Raw genomic sequence first — 25,598 nt, forward strand, 5'->3', positions numbered from 1 at the left:
ACAGCTAGACCAGCTAGAAATGGCTTAGGTTACTCAGGGAAGTCCTATTTATGAAGAGGCTCAGTGACTGTCAGGAATATAGCAAAGGGGATTCTAACTCAGACAAGCAACCTCAGAGGTGTTCTTTTCCATGCTGACATTCTGTGATTTTGTTCTAATAGTTGATTTGCCTTTAGCAGCATTCCACAAAGTTTTTTCCTTCAGCTGTTGTTCATCTCAAACCAACAAAGAGGCTCACAATCGTGCACTGGCTCCAGTTTGGAGAAAAGTACTCAGAGGCTATCACTTAACCCACTCTTCTCTGTTCCCTCTGAACCAAAATCAGTCTAGGCGGAAGGGTACTGACTTCAACAGAGCTCGGCTCCAGGAATAAGAACTTGCTGTGGTTGTGAAGGACGGCCACCTACACTTTCTGGCGTGGAGTGCATGAGTTAAATGAATTTAATGAAGTTAAGTCTGCTTGGTGAATTTCCCAGTTCATGGAGAAGAGCAGCACCAATATTTAGAATTAGAAGTTTATGCTTTTTTGTACCTTGGGCCCTGATGAAGCCTAAACTGTTTTTGTTAAATATTCATTTCATTCACTCATTTAACCTCTCAAGGTCATTATTAGTTGTGTTTTTGTTTTTATGTTTTTTTTTTGGTTGTTGTTGTAAAAGAAAAACAAAGTACATGTTATTTTATGAAGCAACTTATTTTTAAATGTTGGTCTTAACTTTTTTTTTGGCTTTTTTTTACTGTGGTAAAATACATATAACATTTACCATTTTTATTATTTGTAACGCTTCAGTGACATTAAGTACATTCACGTTGTTGTGTAACCATCACCACCATCCATCTCCAGAACTCTTTTTATATTCCCAAATTGGAACTCTGTCCCCATTAAACAATAACTCCCCATATGCTCTCCCCCAGCCCCTGGTAACCCCCGTTCGCCACCTTTCTGTCTATGAATTTGTCTGCTCTAGGGACCTCATATAAGTGCAATCATACAGTCTTTGTCCTTTTGTGACTGTACTTGACATTTTCTTTAAAGATCCACGTGGGGCTTCCCTGACGATCCAGTGGTTAAGACTCTGTGCTTCCACTGCATGGGGCAAGGGTTCAATCCCTGGTTGGGGAACTAAGATCCTGCATGCTGTGTGGTGCAGCCAAAATATTTTTTTAAAAATTTAATAAAAAATAAAGATCCACTTAAAAAGTTAAAATAAATATTCCAGTCATGAAATATTTCAATCATGAAAAGTTAAACCAGCAAAAAAATCATTCTTTCCTGCCTTATGATTGTGTCAAAAAGTTATAAGTACCTGTAACTGGTACTTTTGTCCTTTGATCTGGGATATTCTGTTATCAGGAGGGGAGAAGAAAGGCAAAAACAAGGAGGGGAAAGAGTCTGGGAACAGATGCGTGGAAGGGACAGCTGCAGGAGCCACGCTGAGTGATGAAAGAACCGTTCAGCTGTGACCTCGGCACTCACAGGAGGAAGGTCAAGAACTACGGTGCACACAGAGGTTACGGACCAGGATACGGAAAAGACTGGTCTTATTTAAGAATATAGTTGAAAGACGGGTATGCGACATCCCACACAGGTGATTTGACATTGAAAACTTTTTTTTTCCTGATTTGAACAACCAACTTTCTTTTCTTTTTTTTAACTGAAGTATAGTTGGTTTACAACGTTATATTAGTTTCTGGTGTACAACATAGTGATTTCGTTTTTGTTTTCTTGGCTGCGCAGTTTGTGGAATCTCAGTTCCCTGACTAGGGATTGAACCCAGGCCATGGCAGCAAAAGCCTGGAATCTAACCACTAGGTCATCAGGGAATTGCCCAATGTAGTGATTTTTGACATTTTTATAGGTTATACTTCATTTAAGGTTATTACAAAATATTGGTTACATTCCCTGTGCTGAACATTACATCCTTGTATCTGTGAAAACTCTATACCATGGTTTGTTTGTTTTTCTTGGTGCTTAGATGTAAGCTGTACACAGAGGTAGATCTGCCGGGGTGAACGTGTTGTAAAAGCTTTGGCTTCAAGATACATCATTCATGCTCAACACAGACACAGAAAAAGTTCTGAATTGTCTGTTAGCGGAAACATATGAAGACTCAGTACGCATCTTTCGACAGATATTTGAAAGCATATGGACAGGAGACATCAAGTCAGGAAGCACAATGGCTGTTGATCACCCGAGGCATGTTATGCTATTGGAGAAACTTGTTATTTAATGGCATGTTCAGAAAAGACCCAATCTTGTGCAATTTATGTGACTTTACTTAAGGGAAAGGCTGTTATGCTAAATGCCCATTAAGCTTCCTTCCTCATCACCCTGAGCGTCTCTGATCCTAAGGGAAATTTGCAATAGTGTGAAGCAGCTTGCTGTTTGCTTAAAAGGAAATCTTGGAAATAACTCATTTTCAGTGATTTAAAGGTGAAAAAATCTGAACTTCACACTCTCAGTAGTACAGTTGGTGGCCATAAGGTGTTCTCCCGGTCTGCCAGGGTCCCATGGTCCCCACAGTGATGGTTTGCCATGGTTCTCAGCTCATATTGTTAAAAGTGTGTGACAAAGAAGTGCCCAGAGCACCATTCACATATTGCTGGGACTTAAGGTGGAACTTTCTCCTCATTAGTTTAGCAGTTCTCTTAGATAAATCCTTGTGGCGGACTGTTACTAAATGCCTTACCCAGCTAACGTGATTGGTGCCTCATTTAAAGTTTCTCTGAATTGAGATACATGGAGGAAAATTCCTTTTTAGGCTCAGTAAAGATTTAAAGTTACTGTCCTACAGCGTAGGAAACTGAAAGGTTCATCTAGAGATCCAACATTTTGTTTATTTTCAGTGTTCGTCACTGTGAACATGATCACTGCTGTTCCCACAAGTGCCAGGAAATGGAAGGTATCTCATTTGCTGTGTGTTGGGGCCCTATTGTGTGTTCAGTGTGTCGGCAGTCCCACCTGAAGCTGGGACCACCACTGCTCCAGCTTAGGAAGCTCAGTCTTGGAGGGGGTCAGCGAGATCTGCTTACAACCAGGGCTCATGGCTCAGGTGTACCTCAGGCCCTGAGGAGCTTATAACTACCCTGCTTATAAAAGCTGAAGGGCCTGGTGTATGTTCATTTCCCTCCTAAAGATATTTGTGGGTTTTTTTTTTTCTGGCTCAATACTAGCCTCATAGGAATGAATCAGTTTTGCGTCTTTTCCAGGATAAACAGCCAGCTTTGTTATTATTATTTTATTTTATTTTATTTATTTATTTTTGGCTGTATTGGGTCTTCGTTTCTGTGCGAGGGCTTTCTCTAGTTGCGGCGAGCGGGGGCCACTCTTCATCGCGGTGTGCGGGCCTCTCACTGTCACGGCCTCTCTTGTTGCGGAGCACAAGCTCCAGACGCACAGGCTCAGTAGTTGTGGCTCACGGGCCTAGTTGCTCCACAGCATGTGGGATCTTCCCAGACCAGGGCTCAAACCCGTGTCCCCTGCATTGGCAGGCAGATTCTCAACCACTGCGCCACCAGGGAAGCCCCACAGCCAGCTTTTAATGGGAAATAAGATTACAGACGAACAGTAAGAATGGTTTTCAAGACACTCCTAAAATCTGCCTAAACTTTGGAGAAGTATTTTAAGTTGGTTTTGATTCCAAGCAGTGGGCAAGAGGATGACATGTTGGCTGTGCCAGGCTGAGGCAGAGAATTTGCTGTCAGTTTGACAAATTGCACTATTACGTGGCATTTCGTATTTTATATAGTTTATATAATGCTACAAACTACTGCAATTATCTCATTTGATTTTGCAAGAGGGATCCACATGAACTTTTATCTTGGAAACAGATTTTGCAAGGAATGTTAGGATATTAACGATCAGATGTCAAGATTTAGTAAAATCTAGATGGTAGAGAGAAATGTTTAGGACTTTACCTCTAGGAATCCTGAAACTTAGAACACTTAGCTGATAAAATATTGTAGGAAAAGGACATTGTGTCTGATAAATTTCTGCAAGTGTTTATTACATGATCGGTTGGCTCGAGGGGATGGAGGGAGTTGCACACAGGATGCTTACGCTACACGGCATTGCTCGCAAGCGGTCTGTTCTGTTCCTTCATCTGCGTTTGGGACCCGAGGCTGGTTGAGCTCCCTCCCACCTGATCTGAAGATCACCCACTGCCGTGGTGCTGGTGGTTGGGGGTCCCTCACATCTGAACTCAGCCTCACACTGTTTTTCAACCCTGTCAATTCCTGATCATATCTAGACTTAAAACTTTGTAGGGTCCAAAGCCCTCTGTGAGGGGAAACTTGTTTTTCATAACTCAGAAACTTTCAGAAGTCAGCAAGGCAGGGGGAGAGAGGAGTCTTGTCACTCCTGGCGTCTGCTGCTCCCTTTCACAGGAGTCGTGGCTAAGCAGGGAGCCGGCGGGGGGTGGGGATGGCTTGAAGCAGTCAGGTTGGCACTGCACCAGGGTGTGTGCAGGCTCCAGCTAAGACATCTCCTTAGAGCAGCAGGTGGGGCCAGACTAAAATCCCAGCAGTCCCTCCAGGAGCCGGAGCCCTTAGGGTTCATCATATGAGCTCACCAGAGTCCATGGGAATCTGAAGGGGACCTGTATGCTGCTGGCAGGTCAGCTCTCACTGCAGTCTCTTTTAGGCCCAGAAGAGCTTAGGGCGGTCACTCCAGATGACACTGGGCTCTGTTGGTGACAGTCCTATTGGCTTTTCTCACAGGAAAGTGAGATCTAAGGTCTAAGGTCTACTGGATGGTGAGAGCTTCTGCTCATGGAGCACCCGTCCTGACGGGGCATCTTGCAAGGTGTCTGTAGTCCCCATTTATAAAACCACCTGTAAGCATGCACTCTGTGCAGCAAAGCTAGCAAGTGGGAGTCCTGCGGCTGAAACGGAGCTGCATCTGACTCCTCACCCCTTGGCTTTTGCTCCAGCACCTGGCCTTTCCCATAAAGTATTAACCTGAAGAAATACTCTAAATAGCATCTAATCTAATGCTTCAGACATTCAGTCTGAGAACTGGAAGTGTGGAGGGTAGTATCATTTTGGAGAAAGGATCAAGGGTAACTACAAATAATGATGTTTTCTTAACCTCTTATTTTGAAATAATTTGAGACTTACAGAAAAGTTGCAAAAGCAGTGTGAAGAATTCCCATTACCCTTCATGTGTATTCCTCACATGTTAACATTTTACCACATTTGCTTTTTTTCCCTTCTGAATAATTTGAGCATATAGTTGCAGGCGTGATGCCTAAATACTTGACTGTGTATTTCCTAGCAAACAACGGGCATTCTGTCAGGTGACCACAGTACCCTAATCAAAATCAAGAAATTAACACTGATCAGAGTACATTTGGCCAATCGTCCCACTGAAGTCTTCTGTAGCAAAAGAAAAGAAAATGCTTTCTTGGTCTAGGAAAAGTCCAGGATCATTTGTGGCATTCAGTTGTCATGTTTGTTTAGTCTCATTTAATCTGTAACATTTTCTCAGCTCATGACCTTGGCACGTGAAAGGGTACAGGCCATTTATTTTGTAGAATTTTCCTCAGTTTGGGTTTGTCTGATGTTTCCTCATGATTAGATCCTGGTTGTGCATTTGGGGGTCAGGAACCCCACAGAAGTGATGTGGTTCTTCCTGTGCATCCTCTCAGCAAGCGCCTAGCATTGAGGTGCCTCATTCCTGGGCAGGGGAACTGCCATCACCTGGTTCAGGTGGGGTCTGCCAGGCTTCTCCACTGTGAAGGTACTATTTTCCCCTTCATAATTATTAAGTATCTTGTGGGGAGATATTTTGAAACTATGTAAATATTTCTGTTTCTCATTCAAACTTTTAGCAACTAGTTTTAACATCCATTGATGATTCTTGAGATAATTATCACTGTGATGGTTGCCAAATGGTGATTTTCTAATTCCATCATTCCTTCTACGGTAAGTAAGAGCTTTTCTTCTCCCCATTTACAAATAAATTTGACCTGGCATCACGCTAGAATTTATACTCTTTTGGCCAAACGTGGTAACACGTAAGTTCTGTGGGAGATGGTTGTTTTAAGTTCATGCTGTGCAAAAGCATTCCACGCTGAAGTTGCAATAGAAAGTGAAGGAACAGTCCAGCTTTGTACATGACACTCCACGCTGGGCCTCTTCTCTCACTTCCAGTGATGATGCTTTATTTCCTCCTGTGTCCACCTGTATTTGCCATCACTTTGATCTTCTGTTTCCACCACAGAACTTTGCTTAGAAATGAAATGGTTTTGCTTGTTTGTTGTTGTTGTTTTTTGTTTGTTTTTTTTTGGTACGCGGGCGTCTCACTGCCGTGGCCTCTCCCGTTGCGGAGCACAGGCTCCGGATGCGCAGGCTCAGCAGCCATGGCTCACAGACCCAGCTGCTCCGTGGCATGTGGGATCTTCCTGGACCGGGCACGAACCCGTGTCCCCTGCATCGGCAGGTGGACTCTCAACCACTGCGCCTCCAGGGAAGCCTTGTTGTTGTTTTTGTTTTAGGGTTTTTGGGGGGGGATTTTTTTTGGTGGAGAATGTGGGCAGTGATTTTTTTTTTAAGTACTGTAAAAGTTATCAAGCATTGTAGCAGTGATTTTACCATCTGTCAATTTAAGTGAGTGCTGTGTCAGAATCTTTTACTTACCAGTTAATCCATGTGAAAAAAAAAATCTTTGGACAGAGAAAAAGGTGACCCAGAAGGAAACTTTGATGTGAGAAGCCATCATTGGTCTGTCAGTGTCTCCAGCTGGTCAGCCTGGTCGGACCCTTTCCTCACGGGGCCCCATGCCACACATGCGCTGCTGCTGCTGCCCCTTCCCATTTTCCTGAAGTCCCTCTGTAGGTTGTCATTGATGGTGTTCCTCCTTATACCCTCCTCCAGTGAACAGGGATGAAAAGGAAAAAGAGCCCTTCCAGGAAGTTTGAGAAAAAAATGAGTATGTGATGCTGAGAATGGTTAGGGACTGAGTTACATTCAACTTCCTGATGGTTTCCATTCAGATTTTCACTTAATTAAGATCACATTGCATCAATGTGTTTCTTGATTCAGAGGATACTTACAGGGTTTTGTTTGGATCTGCAGCCCAGCATTCTAAACCTCTGTTGTTGTCCAGACCTTGGGAAACTTGGCTTTTCAAGCTCAAATTCGAGAGAAGTGGAAGTTTTATTGATTATATTAATTTGAATTTGAGGTTTGCTTCAGTTCCCAGTCCTTGTGACTGCTAGCAAATTTCCAGGAGTTGGAAAGAAGACTCTCAGAGAATCATTGGCATTGGTGAGCTTGGGTGTCTCTGGATCCTTCCTGACGGCTGGATTTTCTTACCGCAGGAGGACCTCCTGATGCAGGCAAGCAAAGAATATCTATGCACGGACGTCCCTGAAGATGGTCTGAGGAACAAAGGTATTTATTTCTCTCACATCTTTTCCTTCTTCCATTATTAAACACACAATTTTAGTTCACACTGGGAACGTGAGGATTTTAGGTCCCTGCCTTGCCAGATGGACTTCACTGTAGCAGCTCTTGATATCATTGCCCACGGACGTACTCGGAGGCCCCTGGTATGATCGAGCGATGCCTCATTTGTGACAAAAGTTTGCTTCCCACTTTTTCTATAATGAGTCCGCATTGACTGTGAGTTGAACCTTAATGCTGGTGTGAAATCTTTCATTTGACTTTATAAAGCTGCACTGCTGTGTGGAAGGGTTCACGTGGACGGGGAGGAACCACCGCTGGCTGTGCAGGGCATCCTGCTCTGTTCTCGTGGACGGCGTGTCCACTCCCGGTCACCATGAGAGTTTGCAGAACAGTTTCTCACTTCCGTTACCTCGTTTACTCCTCAAAACCATTGTTGAATATGGGCATCTGAGATACTGCCTTTAATTTGATTGATTGATTGATTGATTGATTGATTTGATTGAGGAAGAAGCTGAGGCCCAGAAGAGTGCTGAGCCAAGATTCTTCTCCCACCGCCCCAGGCTGAAAATAATCTTAGGCAACTTTAGCGAGGACTCTGTGTATCTATTTTATAATTAAGGTTAACAATGTAGAATAATCAAAACTGCAAAAAAAAAATACAGCAAATATGTTTGTGTGAACATTTTGTTACTGTGATACAACGTCAGATTTGACTCTGCTTCTTGGTAGCCTGGACAGAAAAGGAAGCACAGACCATCCCTATGAGAAAGGACGCTTGTCCCAGTTTATCACCCTGCTTCCTGCTGCTGGAGATTCTCTCTGTGGCTCAAAGCCTTGGCTGTCCAGTAGAGAGTAAAGTTCTGAAGATGAGAAATGTCGCTTTGTACATGTCTCACCCAGTCTCAGGGCTTTATTAGGGATGCAGTTTAGTGCCATCACCTGTCCCCACCTTGATCTTTTTTTTTGGCGGTACGCGGGCCTCTCACTGTTGTGGCCTCTCCCGTTGCGGAGCACAGGCTCCGGACACCCAGGCTCAGCGGCCATGGCTCACGGGCCCAGCCGCTCCGCGGCATGTGGGATCTTCCTGGACCGGGGCATGAACCTATGTCCCCTGCATCGGCAGGCGGACTCTCAACCATTGCGCCATCAGGGAAGCCCCCACCTGGATCTTTTTAGTGAGGCTCCAGTACTGGTATACTGAGTCGTAGGTGTGTTGGTGTATTTTCACCCACATCTTATCACAAAATTCACTGTGTATGGTATGAACTACATTTAACCACTGAATGGACCTTTTAAACAAGAGAACCAGAGTTATTTTCTATGACGAAATCTGCATTCTCAGACTTACCTGGGTACTCTCCACCTAAAAAGCTGGTCCCCACTGGACCTGGGTAAGTTGAGCTCTTCTGAAAAGTGTTCTCAGATAAACTGCTCTGTGGCACTTTTCTTCCTGTCCTAATGCCATTCTTCATTAGTGACTTAAATGAGTAAAATGAAATTGTTTTCCTCCCAAGCCATAGGGAAGGTTCTCAGGTTCATGTGGGGGAGCCTGGAAATGGCAGCTCTGCCTGACTTTTAGCAGCGATGGCCTAGTGCCCGACTGTGAGACGTTCTTCCATGCAGCCCCCGAGAACCTTGCAAGCTGGCCCTGTGTTACACTTGCGGGAACCAGCTCGGCTGTCCAGTGTCCCAGGAAGGCATGGCCAGGCAGAAAGGAGGGTTCTAAGCAGGCAGGTCTCCGCAGGAATTGAGCCCTGGGGGTGCAAGCAGGCTGTGCAGCTGCCACCACGGATTTGAGTTAAACAGATGCACATGCTCTACTGTCGTGAGACCAGCATTTCAGCTTGCTTTGCCAAGGTCAAGGTCAAACATTTACTAACTTACCATTTACTACAGAATTGAGAATTAAATGATGTTTCTTGGAAATCTGGTTGTACTGTCTCTCCAGGGGCCGCAGCAGCCAAAATTTTCACTCTGCCCCGGATTGTATCTCCTAGTTCTAGACATATTAGATATTTTAAGTTTTCCTGATGGAAATCTAATGGATCCTTGCTACCTTTGTTGTGAGCGTTTGTACCGTTGAGCACTGTGCAAATTGCTGTACATAGTTTTGTTTATACTAAGTTTTGCTTATTCTGAAATGGGGGCACCTCTGAGGTCAGTGTTCTGTAATAATTTATAAATTTGCTGAGGGGTGAATTTGTGTCCCCCGTACTGAGCTATCTAGTAAGTGACCCTGGTGCAGCTCCCTTCTCTGTGGTGTTTTTCCTTCTCTCTATAAATGTCCTGTTCACAGCACACTCCCAGGTTCACATGGGATTCCAGGCTTTTGAGGCTCTTTACAGTCGTTCTGTCTGCTGTGGTTCAGTGAAGTAAAATGAGAACACGATTGACTCCTTAATAAAAAGGACCTTTGTGTTAACCAAAAGGAGTCTTTAATTTGTAGAATGCTATTTTGCATATCATTCCCTATTTCTTGATTGCCGTAAGGCAGATCCGAGAGAAGCGGGCATGGGGACCAGTGCTGGGTGTTAGTCAAGAGGCCATTTCACAAGGGAAGAACGTCCCATCAGGCCCTCTGACTGTGCCTCTCCCTCCCTGCTGTTCTGAGTGTTAACCTGGCTGTTTCACCATAATTTTCTGTTCAATATTTTACAAAACTAATGTTATCAGTTTTTTTCCTTGTAACTGGGTTTGATTGGGAAGGTTGAGTAAGAAAGATGGAATGGGCTCCAGGAAAAATACAAATATTAGTTCCCACTAATTACTGTGAGACTTAGTTCCCATAGTAACAGTCTCCGTTAAGGCTTATGTGGGAATCCTCTGAAATAGTAGGGTCACCAGAAATTGGAAGAGCTTAAGGAAATAAACTTCGACGCAGAGGTGAAATCATCAAGGAGGGAAAAGCTACCTTATATAATTTTTGGAACTAGATAGTTTAAATTGTTTAGAATAACTAAAGTTGAAACAGTCTTTTCATAGCCTCTATTTCTATTATGTGAATAAATTAAGCATTTTAAGGAGATGGAATGAACCTATCAATAAAGCCCTTAGGTGGTATATGCATCCAGATTCTTGGAGTTTACTGATCTGTTTGTATAGTTTGGAATTACTATCTCATGTTTTGTATTCCCTGTTTACGTCATTATCCTCCTATAATTTACATTTTGGGGAGTGGAAAGTTGAAAAATCAGCCAGTACCACACCCATTTAGTAGGCTACAACGAGGAGGTGTAGTAGACATTTGGGGAACTAGTTTTTCATTTTAAAAAAAATTAAAGTATAACTTACATATATTGAAATTCACCCTTGTTTTGGGTGTGTATATGGTTCTATGAGTTTTGACAAATACATACAATTGTGTAATCACAACTGTACCAGCACAATCAAGAAAAAGAACATTTCCATCACGCAGCAATCTCTTGCAGGCCCCTTTTATAGTCGGTCCTTGCCACCCCCAGCCCTTGGCAACCACTTATCCATGTTATTTCCCTATCGTTTTGACTTTTCTAGAATGCCGTATACACGTAATCATGTGGGGGAAGTCTATGAGCCTGACTTTGTTCATTTAGTGTAGTGCATTTACAGTTAATCCACAGTGCTGTGTGTATCGTAGCTCATTGCTTCTTACCTCTGAAAGGTATCCTGTCGTCTAGTTGTATCACGATTTATCTGCTTCTCATTCGAGGGAAATTTGAGTTGTTTCCAGTTTTGGTAATTATGCATAATGCTGCGGTAAACACTTTCATACAGTTTTTTTTTTTTTTAATTTACTTTCATTTATTTATTTATTTATAGTTTATTTGGGCTGCGCTGGGTCTTAGTTGTGACGTGCAGACTTCTTAGTTGCAGCATGCATGCGGGATCTAGTTCCCTGGCCGGGCCCCCTGCATTGGGAGCATGGAGTCTTACCCACTGGACCACCAGGGAAGTCCCTTGTACAAGTTTTTGTGTGAACTTGAGTTGTCATTTCACCTGGGCAAATACCTAGGCTTGGGACTGCTGGGTCATTTGGGAAGTATGTGTTTAATTTTACAAGAAATTACCAAACTGTTTTCCAGGATGCTTGTACCCTTTTTTATTCCCACCAGCAATATGTAAGAGTTACAGGTGAGGAGTTGAATGCTAACGCATTATTTGTTGACTTATCTGGAATTCAGAAAGCCAGGTGTCCAGTGGTCAGTACAAGCATAGGAGGTGACGGAACTAGTAGGGCTGTCTGCCGCAATCCTACCACCAGTAGACAGCCTTTGTGAACCTCCACCAGAGAGCTTCCTTTTATAAGGCATTTCAACATTGCTAACCCATTACACATCTTTCCAAGGACAAGATGCAGGATAAACCAAAACTTACGTCGTATTTAGTTTCCATGCCTAGCCACTTAAATTTTGATCCAGGAAAATGTTGTCATGGAAATGCTATTGAATCTTTGTCAGCCTCCAGCATGTCTGTCCTGAATTAGGGTCATTTGGAGATAACACCAAAGAGGTGTCTGAGTTTTCTGATGTAACTTTTATTATAATTGGAGTATGAGCACTTTTTGAAAAAACAATTTCATGGAGATATAATTTATAGACAATAATTTTCACCCATTTAAAGTGTATACTTCAATAATTTAATTTTTATCACTTCCCAAAGAAACCTTGTACCTGTTAGCAGTCATTCCCCATCCCCACATACCCCCAGCCTCCTCCTGTCACTAATCTACTTGTGTCTCTGTAGATTTGCCTGTTCTGGACACTATAAATGAGACCTTACAACATATGGTCTTTTTGTTTTTGTTTTGTTTTGGCTGCATTCTGGAACTTGCAGGATCTTGGTTCCTTGACTAGGGATCGAACCCGGGCCCCAGCAGTGAAAGTGCCGAGTCCTAACCACTGGACCACCAGGGAATTCCCAAAATGTTCCAATTTCTCCACATCCTTTATCAGTTATATTTTATTTATTTTTGGCTGCATCGGGTCTTCGTTACTGCACGCGGGCTTTCTCTAGTTGTGGCGAGCGGGGGCTACTATTCTGTGTGATGTGCGGGCTTCTCATTGCAGTGGCTTCTCTTGTTGCGGAGCACAGGCTCCAGGCGCACGGGCTTCAGTAGTTGTGGCATACGGGCTCAGTAGTTGTGGTGCATGGGCTTAGCTGCTCTGTGGCATGTGGGATCTTTCCAGACCAGGGCTTGAACCTGTGTCCCCTGCATTGGCAGGTGGATTCTTTAACCACTGTGCCACCAGGGAAGCCCCCAACAGTTATCTTTTGTTTTCTTTTGAATAATAGCCATTTTAATGGGTGTGAATTGACATCTCATTGTGGTTTTGATCTTCATTGCTCTTATGACTAATGATGTTGAGCATCTTCTTATGTGCCTATTACCATTCGTATGTCTTTGGGAAAATGCTTATTCAAGTCCTTTTCCCTTTTGTTTTTCTTTTTTAAAAAATGAATAATTTTATTTGTAAAGCAGTGTAGGATTTACAGAGAAATTAAGCAGATGACACAGAGGGTTTCCATCCCAACCTTCACTCCCCTCCACACCCCACACCCTCCCACGCCCCCCCCCCCCCCCCCCGTTTCCCCTATTGTTAACGTATCAGTATTGTATATTTGTTACAGCTCACGAACCAGTGTTGTTATACAGTTCATAGTTTATTCCGATTCCCTTAGTTTTTCCCTAATGTCCTCTTTCTGTTCTAGGGTCCCATCTAGGATCCCACCTCACATTTAGTCCTCTTAACCCCTTAGGCTCCTCTTGGCTATGATGGTTTCTCACACTTTCTTATTTTTGGTGATGGTGAGAGTTTTGAAGAATGCTGGTCGAGTGTATTGTAGAATGCCTCTCCACTGGGGTTTGTCGGATGTTATTCTCATTAAGACTAGGGTTATTTATGGGCTTGGGAGAGGAAACTCCCACAGGTAAAGTGCCACTTTCATCACATATCAAGGGTACTTACTATAAACGTGAAGTGGTGTTTGTAAGGTTACTCCCCCTCCCCCTTTCCATACTGTCAGCTCTTTGGAAGGAAGTCACTATGTACAGACAACACTTGAGAAATGGGGAGCTCTGCTCCCTCTGCCTATTTTTAAATTAGACTTTGTCTTTTTATTGTTTAGTTGTAAGACTTCTTTATGTATATTAAGTACAGATCCCTTATCAGATGGTTGATTTGCAAATATTTTCTCCCCACCAGTGGTTTGTCTTTTTGCTTCTTGATGTTGTTCTTAGAAGCACAAAAGTTTTGGGACTTCCCTGGCGATCCAGTGGTTAAGATTGCAGTTCCACTGCAGGGGGTGTGGGTTCAATCCTTGGTCGGGGAATTAAGATCCCACATGCCACATGGCACAGCCAAAAATTTTTTTTTAATTAAAAAAAAAATGTTTAAAAAGCACAAAAGATTTTAATTTTTAAAAATTGATTAATTTAACTTTTTAAAAAAAATTGGGGTCTAGTTGATTTACAATATTATTTTAGTTTCAAGTATAAAAAGTTTTTAGTTTTGATGGAGTCCAGCTTATCAGTCTTCCTTTTTTTAATCACTTGTGCTTTTGGTTTCTTAGCTAAGAAATCATTATCTGGCACTTCCCTGGTGGCGCAATGGTTGAGCATCTGCCTACCAATGCAGGGGACACGGGTTCAAGCCCTGGTCTGGGAAGATCCCACATGCCGCGGAGCAACTAAGCCCATGCACCACGACTACTGAGCCTGTGCTCTAGAGCCCTTGAGCCACAACTACTGAGCCCGAGTGCCACAACTACTGAAGCCTGCGCGCCTAGAGCCTGTGCCCTGCAACAAGAGAAGCCACCCAATGAGAAGCCCGCGAATCGCCACGACTAGAGAAAAGCCCGCATGCAGCAACAAAGACCCAAGGCAGCCAAAAATATAAATAAATAAATAAATTTTAAAAAAGAAAGAAAGAAATCATTATCTAACACAAGGTCATGAAGATTTACTCTTGTGTTTTGCTTGTAAGAGTTTTATAGTTTCAGCTCTTACATTTAAGTTTATGATCAACTTTGAGTTGATTATTTTGTGTGATGTGAGCTAGGGTTTAAATTTATTCTTTTGCATGTGGATATCCACTTTTTCCAGGATCGTTTGTTGGAAAGGTATTCTTTTTGGTCCCTTTGTCAGAAATCAGTTGACTGACTATAAATGTTAGAGTTTGTTTCTGGACTTGGGGTTCTGCTGCATTGATGTTTATGTCTCCCCAGCGCCAGGGCCACACGGACTTGATTATTGTAGCTTTGTAGTAAGTTGTTTTTTTTTTTTTTTTTTTTTTTTTTTTTTTTTGGCGATACGCGGGCCTCTCACTGTTGTGGCCTCTCCCGCTGCGGAGCACAGGCTCCGGACACGCAGACTCAGCAGCCATGGCTCACGGGCCCAGCCGCTCCGCGGCATGTGGGATCTTCCCAGACCAGGGCACGAACCCGTGTCCCCTGCATCAGCAGGCAGACTCTCAACCACTGTGCCACCAGGGAAGCCCTGTAGTAAGTTTTGAAAGCAGGAAGTATGAGTCTACCAGCTTTGTTCTTCTTCAAGATTGTTTTGGCTGTTACGTGTCCGTTGCATTTTCATACCAGTTTTAGGATGTTTGTCAATTTCTGAGGCTACAAGCACCATTAAGCAGTTATCATAGAACTACAAATCCAGGATCTTCAGCTGAGGTCATGAAACACCTGTGCTTCTTAAGTGGGCACATACCTCACAGAATACACATTTCACCCTCCAGTGTACCTAATACTTCTAACACCTTCCCTCATTTAATTCTTCATTCTGCTAACATCTGTATGTACCTGCCAGTCTCCAGGGTCACGGTCGGGTACTGAGTACACAGCGATCATTAAGATCCAGTTTCTGCCCTCACATACCTCCAGTCTCATGGAGCTGATAAATGAGACACATAATTGAGAAGCAGCCTTACAGAGGCTTTGATACAGATGTTGTGCAAGGGAGTGAAGTTCCAGGGGAGTGGTTCGCACTCACTAAGCGTGGACTCCATCTGGCACTTCTGACAGTTTTACTTGTCAGAAGTAACGGACAGGTCACCGACTCATCTAATCTTTACAAGTCCTGTGATGTGGATACTCATTTTCTCCCACATTACAGATGAGTACCCAAGAAAACTTTCTTAAAGGCTCCTTTAAAGTTCCTTGTGATTTCACAATAAATGTGATTAAAAACAAGCCAAAAGAGTGGGCAGAGTATCATTTTGCTTTCGCGCTGTCCACAACCCCTCTTCCCCACCCGCCCCTCTGCTCACCACCTGGGAAGTGGCTGCTCCCCGGCCTCCCCACTAAGACTGGACGTGTGGAAAACAGGTGGTCTTCCAGCAGGTGGGGGCTCTAAGCGCGAATCTTGCCTTAAGTGCCTTACACAGTAAATGGTTTGGGGTTGGATGAAGAGTTTTAGTGTTTTCCTGAGTAGATATAGTGAGGGGAGGGGCCAGAATATACATGACCGGTTTCATGAATGCTGCTGCGTCTAGCAGAGAGACATAGTAAAACCATTTGGAGTATTTTGCTTAGAAATTCATGAATAGGTTAGAATTGTCTGCTATGATATGGAAAATGGGCCAGTTTCAAAGATGAATACTCTGTGGACCATTAGGATTTCAAGGCTGCCTTTTGTCAGTGATTGGTAGCTTTGCACGCTTATGGAATGCAGCACACATTTATGTATCTAGTATTTGGTGACTCTGAGTATTTCTAAATGCTGTGTCCTAGCCTAGTTATTAAGTTTATCATTTAAGCTATTCTCAGATTCAGTAAAATAAGAATCAGAGCAGAACAAAGGAAAAACACTTTTCCTTTATATGGCAGGCACTGTACCAGGTGGTTTTTTTGTTTGTTTGTTTTGCGGGACACGGGCCTCTCACTGTTGTGGCCTCTCCCGTTGCGGAGCACAGGCTCCGGACGCGCAGGCTCAGCGGCCATGGCTCATGGGCCCAGCCGCTCCGCAGCATGTGGGATCTTCCCGGACCGGGGCACAAACCCGTGTCCCCTGCATCGGCAGGCGGACTCTCAACCACTGCGCCACCAGGGAAGCCCCCAGGTGGTATTTTATATGTATCATTTAATTTAATCCTCAGAGTAACACTGAGGTAAGTATACTTACCCTCTTTTTACAAAGGAGACTCAGAGAGGTGGGTGACGTCACAGAGCCCAGCTGGCTTGCCTTCAGAGTCACTGCTCTTTCTCTCAAAATTACTGCTCTCAGAACTAGTTAAGAAATGGCCAGGGAAGCCCTAGGAAGACATTATTAATAGCATTTGCTGATGTCACCCAACTGTAGTCATTTATTAACTCCACAAATATTTATTGAGTGCTATTACATACCAGGTATTATGCTAGACAGTAGGGAGGTGGAGAGACTAAAACAAACGTGATCCTTCCCCTCGTGGAGCTTACGTTCTAGTGGGAATTAGATTTGTAGATGGATTTGCATTTTGCTTTATCTGCTTAATGCAGGTGTCCTGTTATGTACATGCGTGCATACGTACATGCATATACACATTTACATTTACGTTAATGTGAATAGCTTCGGGTTTGTTTTCTGTAAAGAGAGAAGGATGAAAAATCTTTTGTAGATTAGCACGTTTGGGGAACTTCTTTATATTACATCGTGTGCCTAGAATTTCAGAGACACTCTGTGCAGTAAACTCCTTTATGAATTGTGTTTATATTCTGCTTAGAAAGGTTTTTTGTTTGTTTTTTAACATTTTGTAACGGAAAATTTCACATTTATTCAGCAGTGGAAAAGAGAATGTATTAAACCGCTGTGTACCTATCACTCACCTTCAATAATTACCAACTAATGACCAGTCCTGTAGGGAGGCAAGCATTGCAGGTAATTGGGTTCAAGACTAATATTCAACTTAAAGAGTAATCTCTTTTACATAGGTTTTATGTATAACTGTTCTTTGTCAAAGAGATAATTTTATCTATTGTTTATTCAAGTATTAAGAAGATGGTCATTTAGTAATATAAGCTATTTTATTGTGAGTCTACTTTATTAATGCTTTAGGATGGAAGCTTCCTAAGATCTGAATTAGGCATATGTCTCCCCATTATATTCATTTGTCCAGCTAGGTAAGTGCATTTAAGTAAGTAACATTTAAAGAAAGGCATTTGTTCAAAATAACCTGTTTCTTCCAGGTACTCTTTTGGCCCTCTGTCATATTTTGCAGAGAAGAACAAGGCCAATGGTATTGTAACACTAACTTTGCAATTCTCTTTGTGAGTTGGGTCTTTTTTGTTGCTGCCGTTTGGTGCATGATGAAATTTATGATGATATAGCAAATGGTTTGTTTGTTTTAATGATTACATATTGATTTGGATTTCTTTCTCTTGTGCAGAAGGAAATGTACAAATTACAGCTGAAACTCTGCTAAAATCTACTGAGGAAGTACAAGGTATGAAGGTCAGTGGGACTAAGACGGATAATAATGAAGGACACGAGAATGGCCATGTAAGTAAAGGTCTCTCAGCTGGGTGCAGCGGATACCCAGAAATAGACAAAATCACGACCAGTGGTGAGGTTTCAGAGACTAGCACGTTAGTTTCCCTAGAGCCTTTAAACTCTGTGGACCCTGGATTAATAGAAGCAACTAAAGAAAAAGAATGTGAAGAACTAAAAACCTGTCCTCCTTGGTTGTCATTATTACCAGGGAAGAGTGCCATTTCCAAAGTGGACAATGGAAAGGAAGAGTTGTGTATATTAAAACTTGTCTGTGAAGCAGATGACAATCGCCAACAGGTTCCTGGCCACCATAGTGAGAGACACAGTTCTGCACGTGGTAGTCCCAAAGCCATGAGAAAGGTGGTTATTGTAGAACCCTTAGAAGAAAATTCTGAAGTTTCACATTTCACATCATGTTTGTCTGGTCCAGAATCCAGAACAACATCCTCAGAAAAGTGTGGTTTTGATGGTGATAGCTTGCCAAAGGGATCTGCTAAAAAGACAGACAGTTCCTGTTTTGATGGGGACGATCAAAGCAAGAACTTGGCTTCTGGAGAAGAAAATGAACAGCCTTCGAACCCCAGGAGTGAAAGAGAGGAACTCTTTCTTGTTAATGCCAGGCAAGCAGAAGAGGATGCTACTGGTCACTATTCTGGAAAAAAGGAGGCTGTTGACTTCCCCAAAGAAAATATCCACGATCACTACTGCCCTCAAGGCAGTATCCATACAGACTGCTCTAGTTCTTTAATGCCCAATTCCTTTACTGAAGCCACGGAAATAATGTTTAAAAAAAATGATTTAAAAATCACTTTGGACATTCAAGATAACTTGGCAAATCATGAGGACCATAGAGGAACTTTTGCTAATATAAGCTATCCAGGCACACACTCTGAAGAGAACCATTTTTCCTTCTCAATGCAGATTGAAGAGCCAGAACAGACAACCACTATAGAGCCCGGTATGTTAAGGGAAAAGATTTACAGTAAAGACTCTGACTCCTTAGTCAGCACCCAGAGAAATCTGGAAGGCAGCACCCAGTTAAATGAAGCATCACATGATGGATTTCTGATTGAAAGAAAATCCCCTGTGAGTTTAATGCCAGAGGACCAGATAAGTTCTATAAATGAGGTGTTGAAACCCAAGAAAGACATTGCTCTGTTACTGCCAGCCCTAGAATTTGATGACAGACCTGAGTCAGAAATAGCTGTACAGAACTCCCAGGACGATGGTCCCCATTTAGATAAACAGAGTGCTGCAAGGGAGGTGAATGAACTTCCTTATGCCAACGAGCTAGTTGTAAACAAAAAAGGAAGTGAATGTGTTTTAAATCAAGTGTCCCTTAATTCTCAAAACCATGCGAAGTTGCCAACTGACAAAGAGATGCCTGTAGCAGCAAGCGAGGGCTCCCGACAGAGCCAGCACCCTCCGTCAGAGGATGGAGCAGATGTCACTGCTGGTACCCAGACTGTTCCTGTAAAGACAAAAATGAAAGACATCTCTCCACCAGGTGACAGAACCTGTGGTGCCTCTTCAAACAATCCCACCTTAAACAGCAAATCAGAAAGCCTAGAAGGAAAAACTGAAACAGCTGATTCAGGAGCAGGTCTGCATTCCAGACTTCTCTCAAATCAGAAAGAAGCAGCAGGCTTACCTCAAGAGGTCTCTGCCATGGAATGTCAAAGCATTCAATCTCGGGCTCTCTCTAGCTGCCCTTGTGTAAGAAAAAATGTCCCAGAGGAGAGTGCGTGTTCTGCCCATGCTGCCCTGGAGCCCAGCGAAATCATCCTAGGAGTTGAGAACTGTCTGATAACCAAGTATGAAAATGCATTTCAGCACAGCGATCACCGCCCACAAGGGAGAGAAGCCTCCGTGGAAAGTTGCATCCATAAAGTGAGTTGTACATCGGCGGAAAGTGAGCCAGATGGGGGAGAAACTGAAGGCAGGCTTCCAGGAGGTAAGATCAGAAACGAAATGACGGCAGGCATGTTAAATAGTGAGGCTCCAAACAGGACCATCCACTCCACCTGTCATATCCATCCCAGCGAGGAAGGGCTAGAAGAAAAAGAACAGGACACACCCAAAGAGACTGTGTTTTGTAAACATAACATCTGTGATTGTGCCGCACAGGGATTAAACCAACCTGCAAACATTCCAAGTCCTGAAAAATTGTTGGACCAGTTTCCTACTGTTATGTTCCCCGTTGTTAAAAACATGAACCAACCAGTTGAAACTCCTGAGCAGAAGGCAGATGAAGCCCTCGGCTGCCAGAGTAACCCAAACAGATCCAATGAATGCAGAAGTGAAGATAACCCAGCTAAGGAGACACTAGGCAGCGACCAGAGAAAGGTGGTCGCAATACCTAATGGAGAGGTGAGCCACAGCCTGAAGGATCTGCCAGTTGGTTCAGGCAATAACAGCTCATCGTCTGGTGGAAGCCTGAAGAAAGGGGCCTTTGAAAGGATTTCTGGTTGTGAGGAACCCATAGACGGTATGGCAGACACGGTCTCCACAGGCTGTAGTGATAAGGGCACAGAAGGTGTTCTGGACATAAGGGCGTCTAGTACTCTTGATGGGGGTGCAAGGCAGGATGGGCCAGTGTTACAGGAAACCTCAAGGAGTGTGCTGTCAAAAAGAGGAGAGCCTATTGCTGCATTTATGGGAATGATGGACCAGGATTCAGTTTCCCAAGATGCTACTTCCTCGACAGCAGACTCTCTCGAAATTAAAAAATCACATGAAGAGAAAGTATGCAGATTGTTAAAAGACTGTGAAATGGAAGTGTGTCCAGACTCTTGTGCCCCTGAGACAGGGTCTGTGGCAGATCATAAACCAATTGTAAGAGTATTGGATAGAATAAATGTGTCTTTAAATTATGTTCATCTTGAACAGCGAGCTAAAGAAGCATCTCTGAGAGAAACACAAGGAATGATTAAAGGATCAAGACTAGAAATAAATTCTGAGCATGACAAGGGAAATGCCATTGGAATTTCCTCAGAAGAACTGACATCTTCTGGACACCAAGATGAGAACTCTGTTCCCCCGGGAAGCCTGAAATCCACTGAGATAATTCCTTTGTATCCGTTGTCTCAAGAAAAATCAGAAACAATTATGAATAGTGAGGAAACTGACCTGAAAAACCTTTTTAAACCAAAAGATGGTGAAATGCCCTGTGAGAATGTAAAGGACTGCATGGTCCTGCCTGAGATGAAAGGAAGAGCACCAAGGGATAAGAGTAATCCTAGCAAAGAAAGCGGCACAGCCCTCATTGCGGAAAGTTTGCCTTTGACGATGGAAACAGAAACCGAAGTGAAAAGAGAAGAAACTACAGAACACCAGAGGGGACCACGGGGTCAGTTTCCTGCTGTGGAGGAGTCCGAAGAGATGACTGTCAGAGAAGGTGTTTATGGTGATAACATGAGCCAGGTGTCTCAGACCCATCTTAAACCCCCGAGGATGCTGCGTGATGCCGAAGACCAACAGAGCCAGAAGGTTTCGGACTACAAGGAAGAGGAACAGATGCATCAAAAAGAAGCACATGCAGCTTTGGAACGATGCACATCATCTAACATGTTGTCAGATGAGGCGCAAAGTAAGAGCCAACCTAAGGATCGCGAAGCTGAGCCCACTGTGGTGAAAAAAATCACCCTAGCAAAGCCAGCCACAGGCGACACTGCTGCAGGGTTTCAGAAGCTGAAAGACCCAAAGGAGGAAAGCTTGTGTTGCCCATCAAAAAAGGACATTGAGTCCTGCGCAGGCCCTTGCCTCCATGATGTCCCCCGGAAAGCACAAGACCCCAACTCCGCTGGGCGTGATGAACTACACGGTGCCTTTGGGAACACTTCACATCAGAAAGGAGTGCTTCCCTTAAAGAAGCAGCCCCACCGAACGTGTAAGAAAGTTTCCTGCCAGGAGCTAGTCAACATGGGGAGGAAAATAAGTAAAATCAGAAATTCTACATTTTTAAAGAGCTCCTCTGAAACCATCCCCACAAACGCACACAGATTTCTCAGTTCACATGCTGTGTCTGCACCCACGCAACTGGAACCTGAAACAGCCCCTGCCAGGAGCCTTGTTAGCCACGTACCAAAGCAGAAGGCCACTCCAGGCCAGCCCTCACGTAGCCTGAATGTTCGGAAGCCTACCAAAGAATCAGCCTTATTCAGCAAGCTGTCCATCCTTGCCTCCAGACTGGCCCCAGCCACAAAGACCCAGAAGCTACGGTATCGGCGGTGTTCCTCTGACCTTCTTCCAGTGGCTAAAAGCTACAAGCGGCTCAGATACAAAAGGCTCCTGGATGGGTTTTCCTACAGCACAACACAGCTGAATCCATGGTTGGCACGTAGTGATTGGGACAGGAGGCCTAACAGTAAACCCTTGACGCTTTATTCGCTCGAAGCCATCAAAATGAGCTTCATAGATTTGAGCGACAAGATGCCATCCCTGTTGTTTGGTTCCGAAATCTTCCCAGTATCCTTTCACGTGAAGTCGGGCTCCGAGTGCGGGACCGAGTCCCCAAGGACTTTTCCCGAGCACTGTGCACCCGCGAGGCTCGCCTTAGGAGAGGCCCGCCGGTGCCCGTCTTCACCTCCCAAGTGGACCTTCTCTTTCTTCTTGGCCCACGACTGTCCTGGGGTGGCCATGTTCAGGGAAGACCCTGGCCTCTACTGTCAAGCAGGCGCCCAGCCTCCACTGCAGCCTCCAGTTCCTCTCCAAGACCATGGAGCCACCACCATAGTCCAGACCAGAGCGGGCTGCTCCGTCCTTGGCCTTCACACACTCCTAGCACTTTGTTCCCCGGGATGTTACCGAATCTGGACAAAAAAACGGAGCTGCTCCAGCCACATGCCCACCATGCAGAGGCTCTTCCTGACCCAGTTTACCCAGGGTCTGAAAGGGTTACGGTCTCCCACCTCCATAGCAGACAAGGTCTTCTGTTCTCTGCCCTACTCGGTGGGCCGAGTACTGTCCATTTGGAGCCAGCATGGGCCTTCTGCCTGCCCCTTCGAAATCTCTGCTCTTGATTCCTCTCACAGCAAGCGGCAGCCACCTCCGGGCACCATGAGCAGGTAAAATCCGTCCCCCGTTCTTTGCTGAAGTCCCATGTTTGCATCCTACCATTGGGGGGAGGAAAGGGTGCTCCTGAAAATTCAGGGCACAGAGTCTGTGTCTGCCATTTCCTGTTTATTGCCGAGTCTCTGCTAGGAACATGCAGCAGTAATTCTGAAGTGTAGCCCCCTCTAATTTTCCTGAAGGGTCTAGATTTCTTGCAGAACCCTTTATTTTGTACCTTCCTTTGTTCTGTCCATTTAATTCTGTGAACCATTAAATCTTGAATCTCTCCTTTTCTCTCTCTTGCTCTCTTGCAAAGAACATATCCCATTACTGTAAGTAGTGACTTGTGACTTGTAACTATTACTTGTTCACAAGGTATTATAACAGCCTGCACCTAACTCAGTGGTTGGTGTGTAAAGGATACAGAAGAAATACTTTTTAAATAAACTAATTAATTACATAGGCATCACCAAATCTAGTTTAAGAATCTATGTTTCTTTCTGGAGCAGGGAAGCTTCAGAGATTGGCGTTTACATATTATAGCTATAGAATTTATAGAATTTTAAGTGAACTGGAAAAGAGTTCTTGTGGTTTGACCACTGAGAATAGTTGAAAATAATTTCACCAATATCATTTTACCTTCTAATAGGAAATGAGAGAAGAAAAAGAATTTGGGAGTTACATCCCTGAAGATCTGCTTTAGGCATAATAGATAAATCCTCCTATTTGTAATCCTCTAGATAAACAGAAACTTTAAACATCATTTGGTTTGCCCTTATCATTGCTGTAGTTTAAAACTTCAACACCAAAAAAGCCTTAAAATTCCAAACGGCCTGGGAGAGGCCTTGTTGTTTGTGTGTCTGGGCAGAGTCTCTCATGCAGAATCATTCTGTCATTGAAAAGCTTCTGGGGCATACTGTGAAGTTACCCAGCATCTTAGCAGAAAACTAACTAAATAAAAGAGCTTCAGAAAGGCACCCCAGAACCTGAATGTGGCTGATTGTGAGTTCTTGTCCTGTAGGAAAACAGGAAAATGTTCACTTCTTATCAGGCAGCCATAAAAATACAACAGGATGAATCAAATTGTTTTAAATGATAGTGCACTGCTTCTGTTGCATAGTTTGTTTGCCTCTACAACAAACTCTGCTCTGTGTCTGTAACACTCAGTTTTAAATCATGTTATCTTCTTTAAACTATGTCCAGTCCTAAGGTAGCATGGAGGGTAGTTATTCATTTCACCCTGTGAAGGTGAATGACCCTATGACCCTTTTCCCTCTTCCAGAACTCTTTCCCACCTGACTTTTCTGTTTTCTGGTGGGGAATATTTTCTCTCTCCCTTAGATCCTGTATCTGACATTTCATTTATTTTATTTTTTAGTTTACTTTTAATTTAATTATATATATGTGTGTATGTGTGTGTATATATGTATTTTATTTATTTTTTATTATTTTTTAAAATTTATTTACTTGTTTTTGGCTGCATTGGGTCTTTGTTGCTGCACGCGGGCTTTCTTTAGTTGCGGCGAGTGGGGGCTATTCTACGTTGCGGTGCGCGGGCTTCTCATTGCAGTGGCTTCTCTTGTTGCAGAGCACGGGCTCTAGGCGTGTGGGCTTCAGTAGTTGTGGCACGTGGGCTCAGTAGTTGTGGCTCATGGGCTCTAGAGCACAGGCTCAGTAGTTGTGGTGCACAGGCTTTGTTGCTCCGTGGCATGTGGATTCTTCCCGGACCAGGGATTGAACCCATGTCTCCTGCATTGGCAGGCGGATTCTTAACCACTGCGCCACCAGGGAAGTCCCTGTATTTTAAAGATTTAATTTTTTAAAAAAATTTATTTATTTTTGGCTGCGTTGGATCCTTGTTGCTGCGCGCAGGCTTTTTCTATTTGCGGCGAGTGGGGGCCACTCCTTGTTGCGGTGCGCGGCCCTCTCATTGTGGTGGCCTCTCTTGTTGTGGAGCACGGGCTCTAGGTGCACGGGCTTCAGTAGTTGTGGCACACGGGCTCAGTAGTTGTGGCTCGCAGGCTTTAGAGTGCAGGCTCAGTAGTTGTGGTGCACAGGCCCACTTGCTATGCGGCATGTCGGACCCTCCTGGACCAGGGATCAAACCCGTGTCCCCTGCATTGTTGACAGGCAGATTCTTAACCACTGCGCCACCAGGGAAGTCCCTATTTTTTAAATTGAAGTGGTAGGGGTGGTGTTTGTGGGAACTTTTTTTCTCATTGGCTCTAAAAGTGCCTTAACATCATATATATCCTTGGCTTAGAGCTTAGAAGTTTGCTGTGTTTGTAGACACACTTAGAAATGTTAAGCGTGATAAATTGGGGTGCCGCAGAAAACAAGACTTAACCAAGATTAAATTAATTTATGTTTCCACAGCGTTTTCTCATTTGAACCTCATCCTCCAGCACTCCATAATATGGGTCAAACAGACATCTTTTTTGCCTTTTTTTTTATAGATGATGAGACTGAGGCACATGATTTTTCCTAACTTGGGTCACTCAGCTGGTTGCTGTGTCAGCTGAGCTAGACCCAGATGAGGCCTCTGATTTCGTCAGCCCCTTTCGCAGTATTCCAGATTGGTGCTAAGCTCTCTAACAATCTGATTTATCTGTGTTTCAGCCATTGAACAAATTTCTCTAACTTCCCAGAGGAGATGGATTATATGGTCATTATATAAACATCTGAT

At 43.8% G+C, this 25,598-nt stretch overlaps 1 protein-coding gene across 13 annotated transcripts in view; it reads left to right on the forward strand.

Annotated features, from left to right (window-relative positions):
- PRR14L (proline rich 14 like) overlaps positions 1 to 25,598 on the forward strand; it is a 56,017-nt gene that overhangs the window by 12,325 nt on the left and 18,094 nt on the right. For 11 of the 13 annotated variants that reach the window (XR_004353096.1, XR_004353097.1, XM_032653990.1 and 8 more), the window contains 2 exons: positions 7,323 to 7,395; positions 17,757 to 22,926. Coding sequence is in view for 11 of the 13 variants with exons in the window: in XM_032653990.1 (XP_032509881.1) it covers positions 7,323 to 7,395; positions 17,757 to 22,926 (5,243 nt within the window). In the remaining 2 variants the exon portion in view is untranslated. Of the gene's footprint in view, positions 1 to 7,322; positions 7,396 to 17,756; positions 22,927 to 25,598 lie in introns of those variants that run through there. The other 2 variants (XM_032653998.1, XM_032654000.1) reach the window with 2 other exon arrangements.

This window comes from Phocoena sinus, chromosome 14, assembly GCF_008692025.1.
Source record: "Phocoena sinus isolate mPhoSin1 chromosome 14, mPhoSin1.pri, whole genome shotgun sequence".
Classification (NCBI taxonomy): Eukaryota; Metazoa; Chordata; class Mammalia; order Artiodactyla; family Phocoenidae; genus Phocoena; species Phocoena sinus.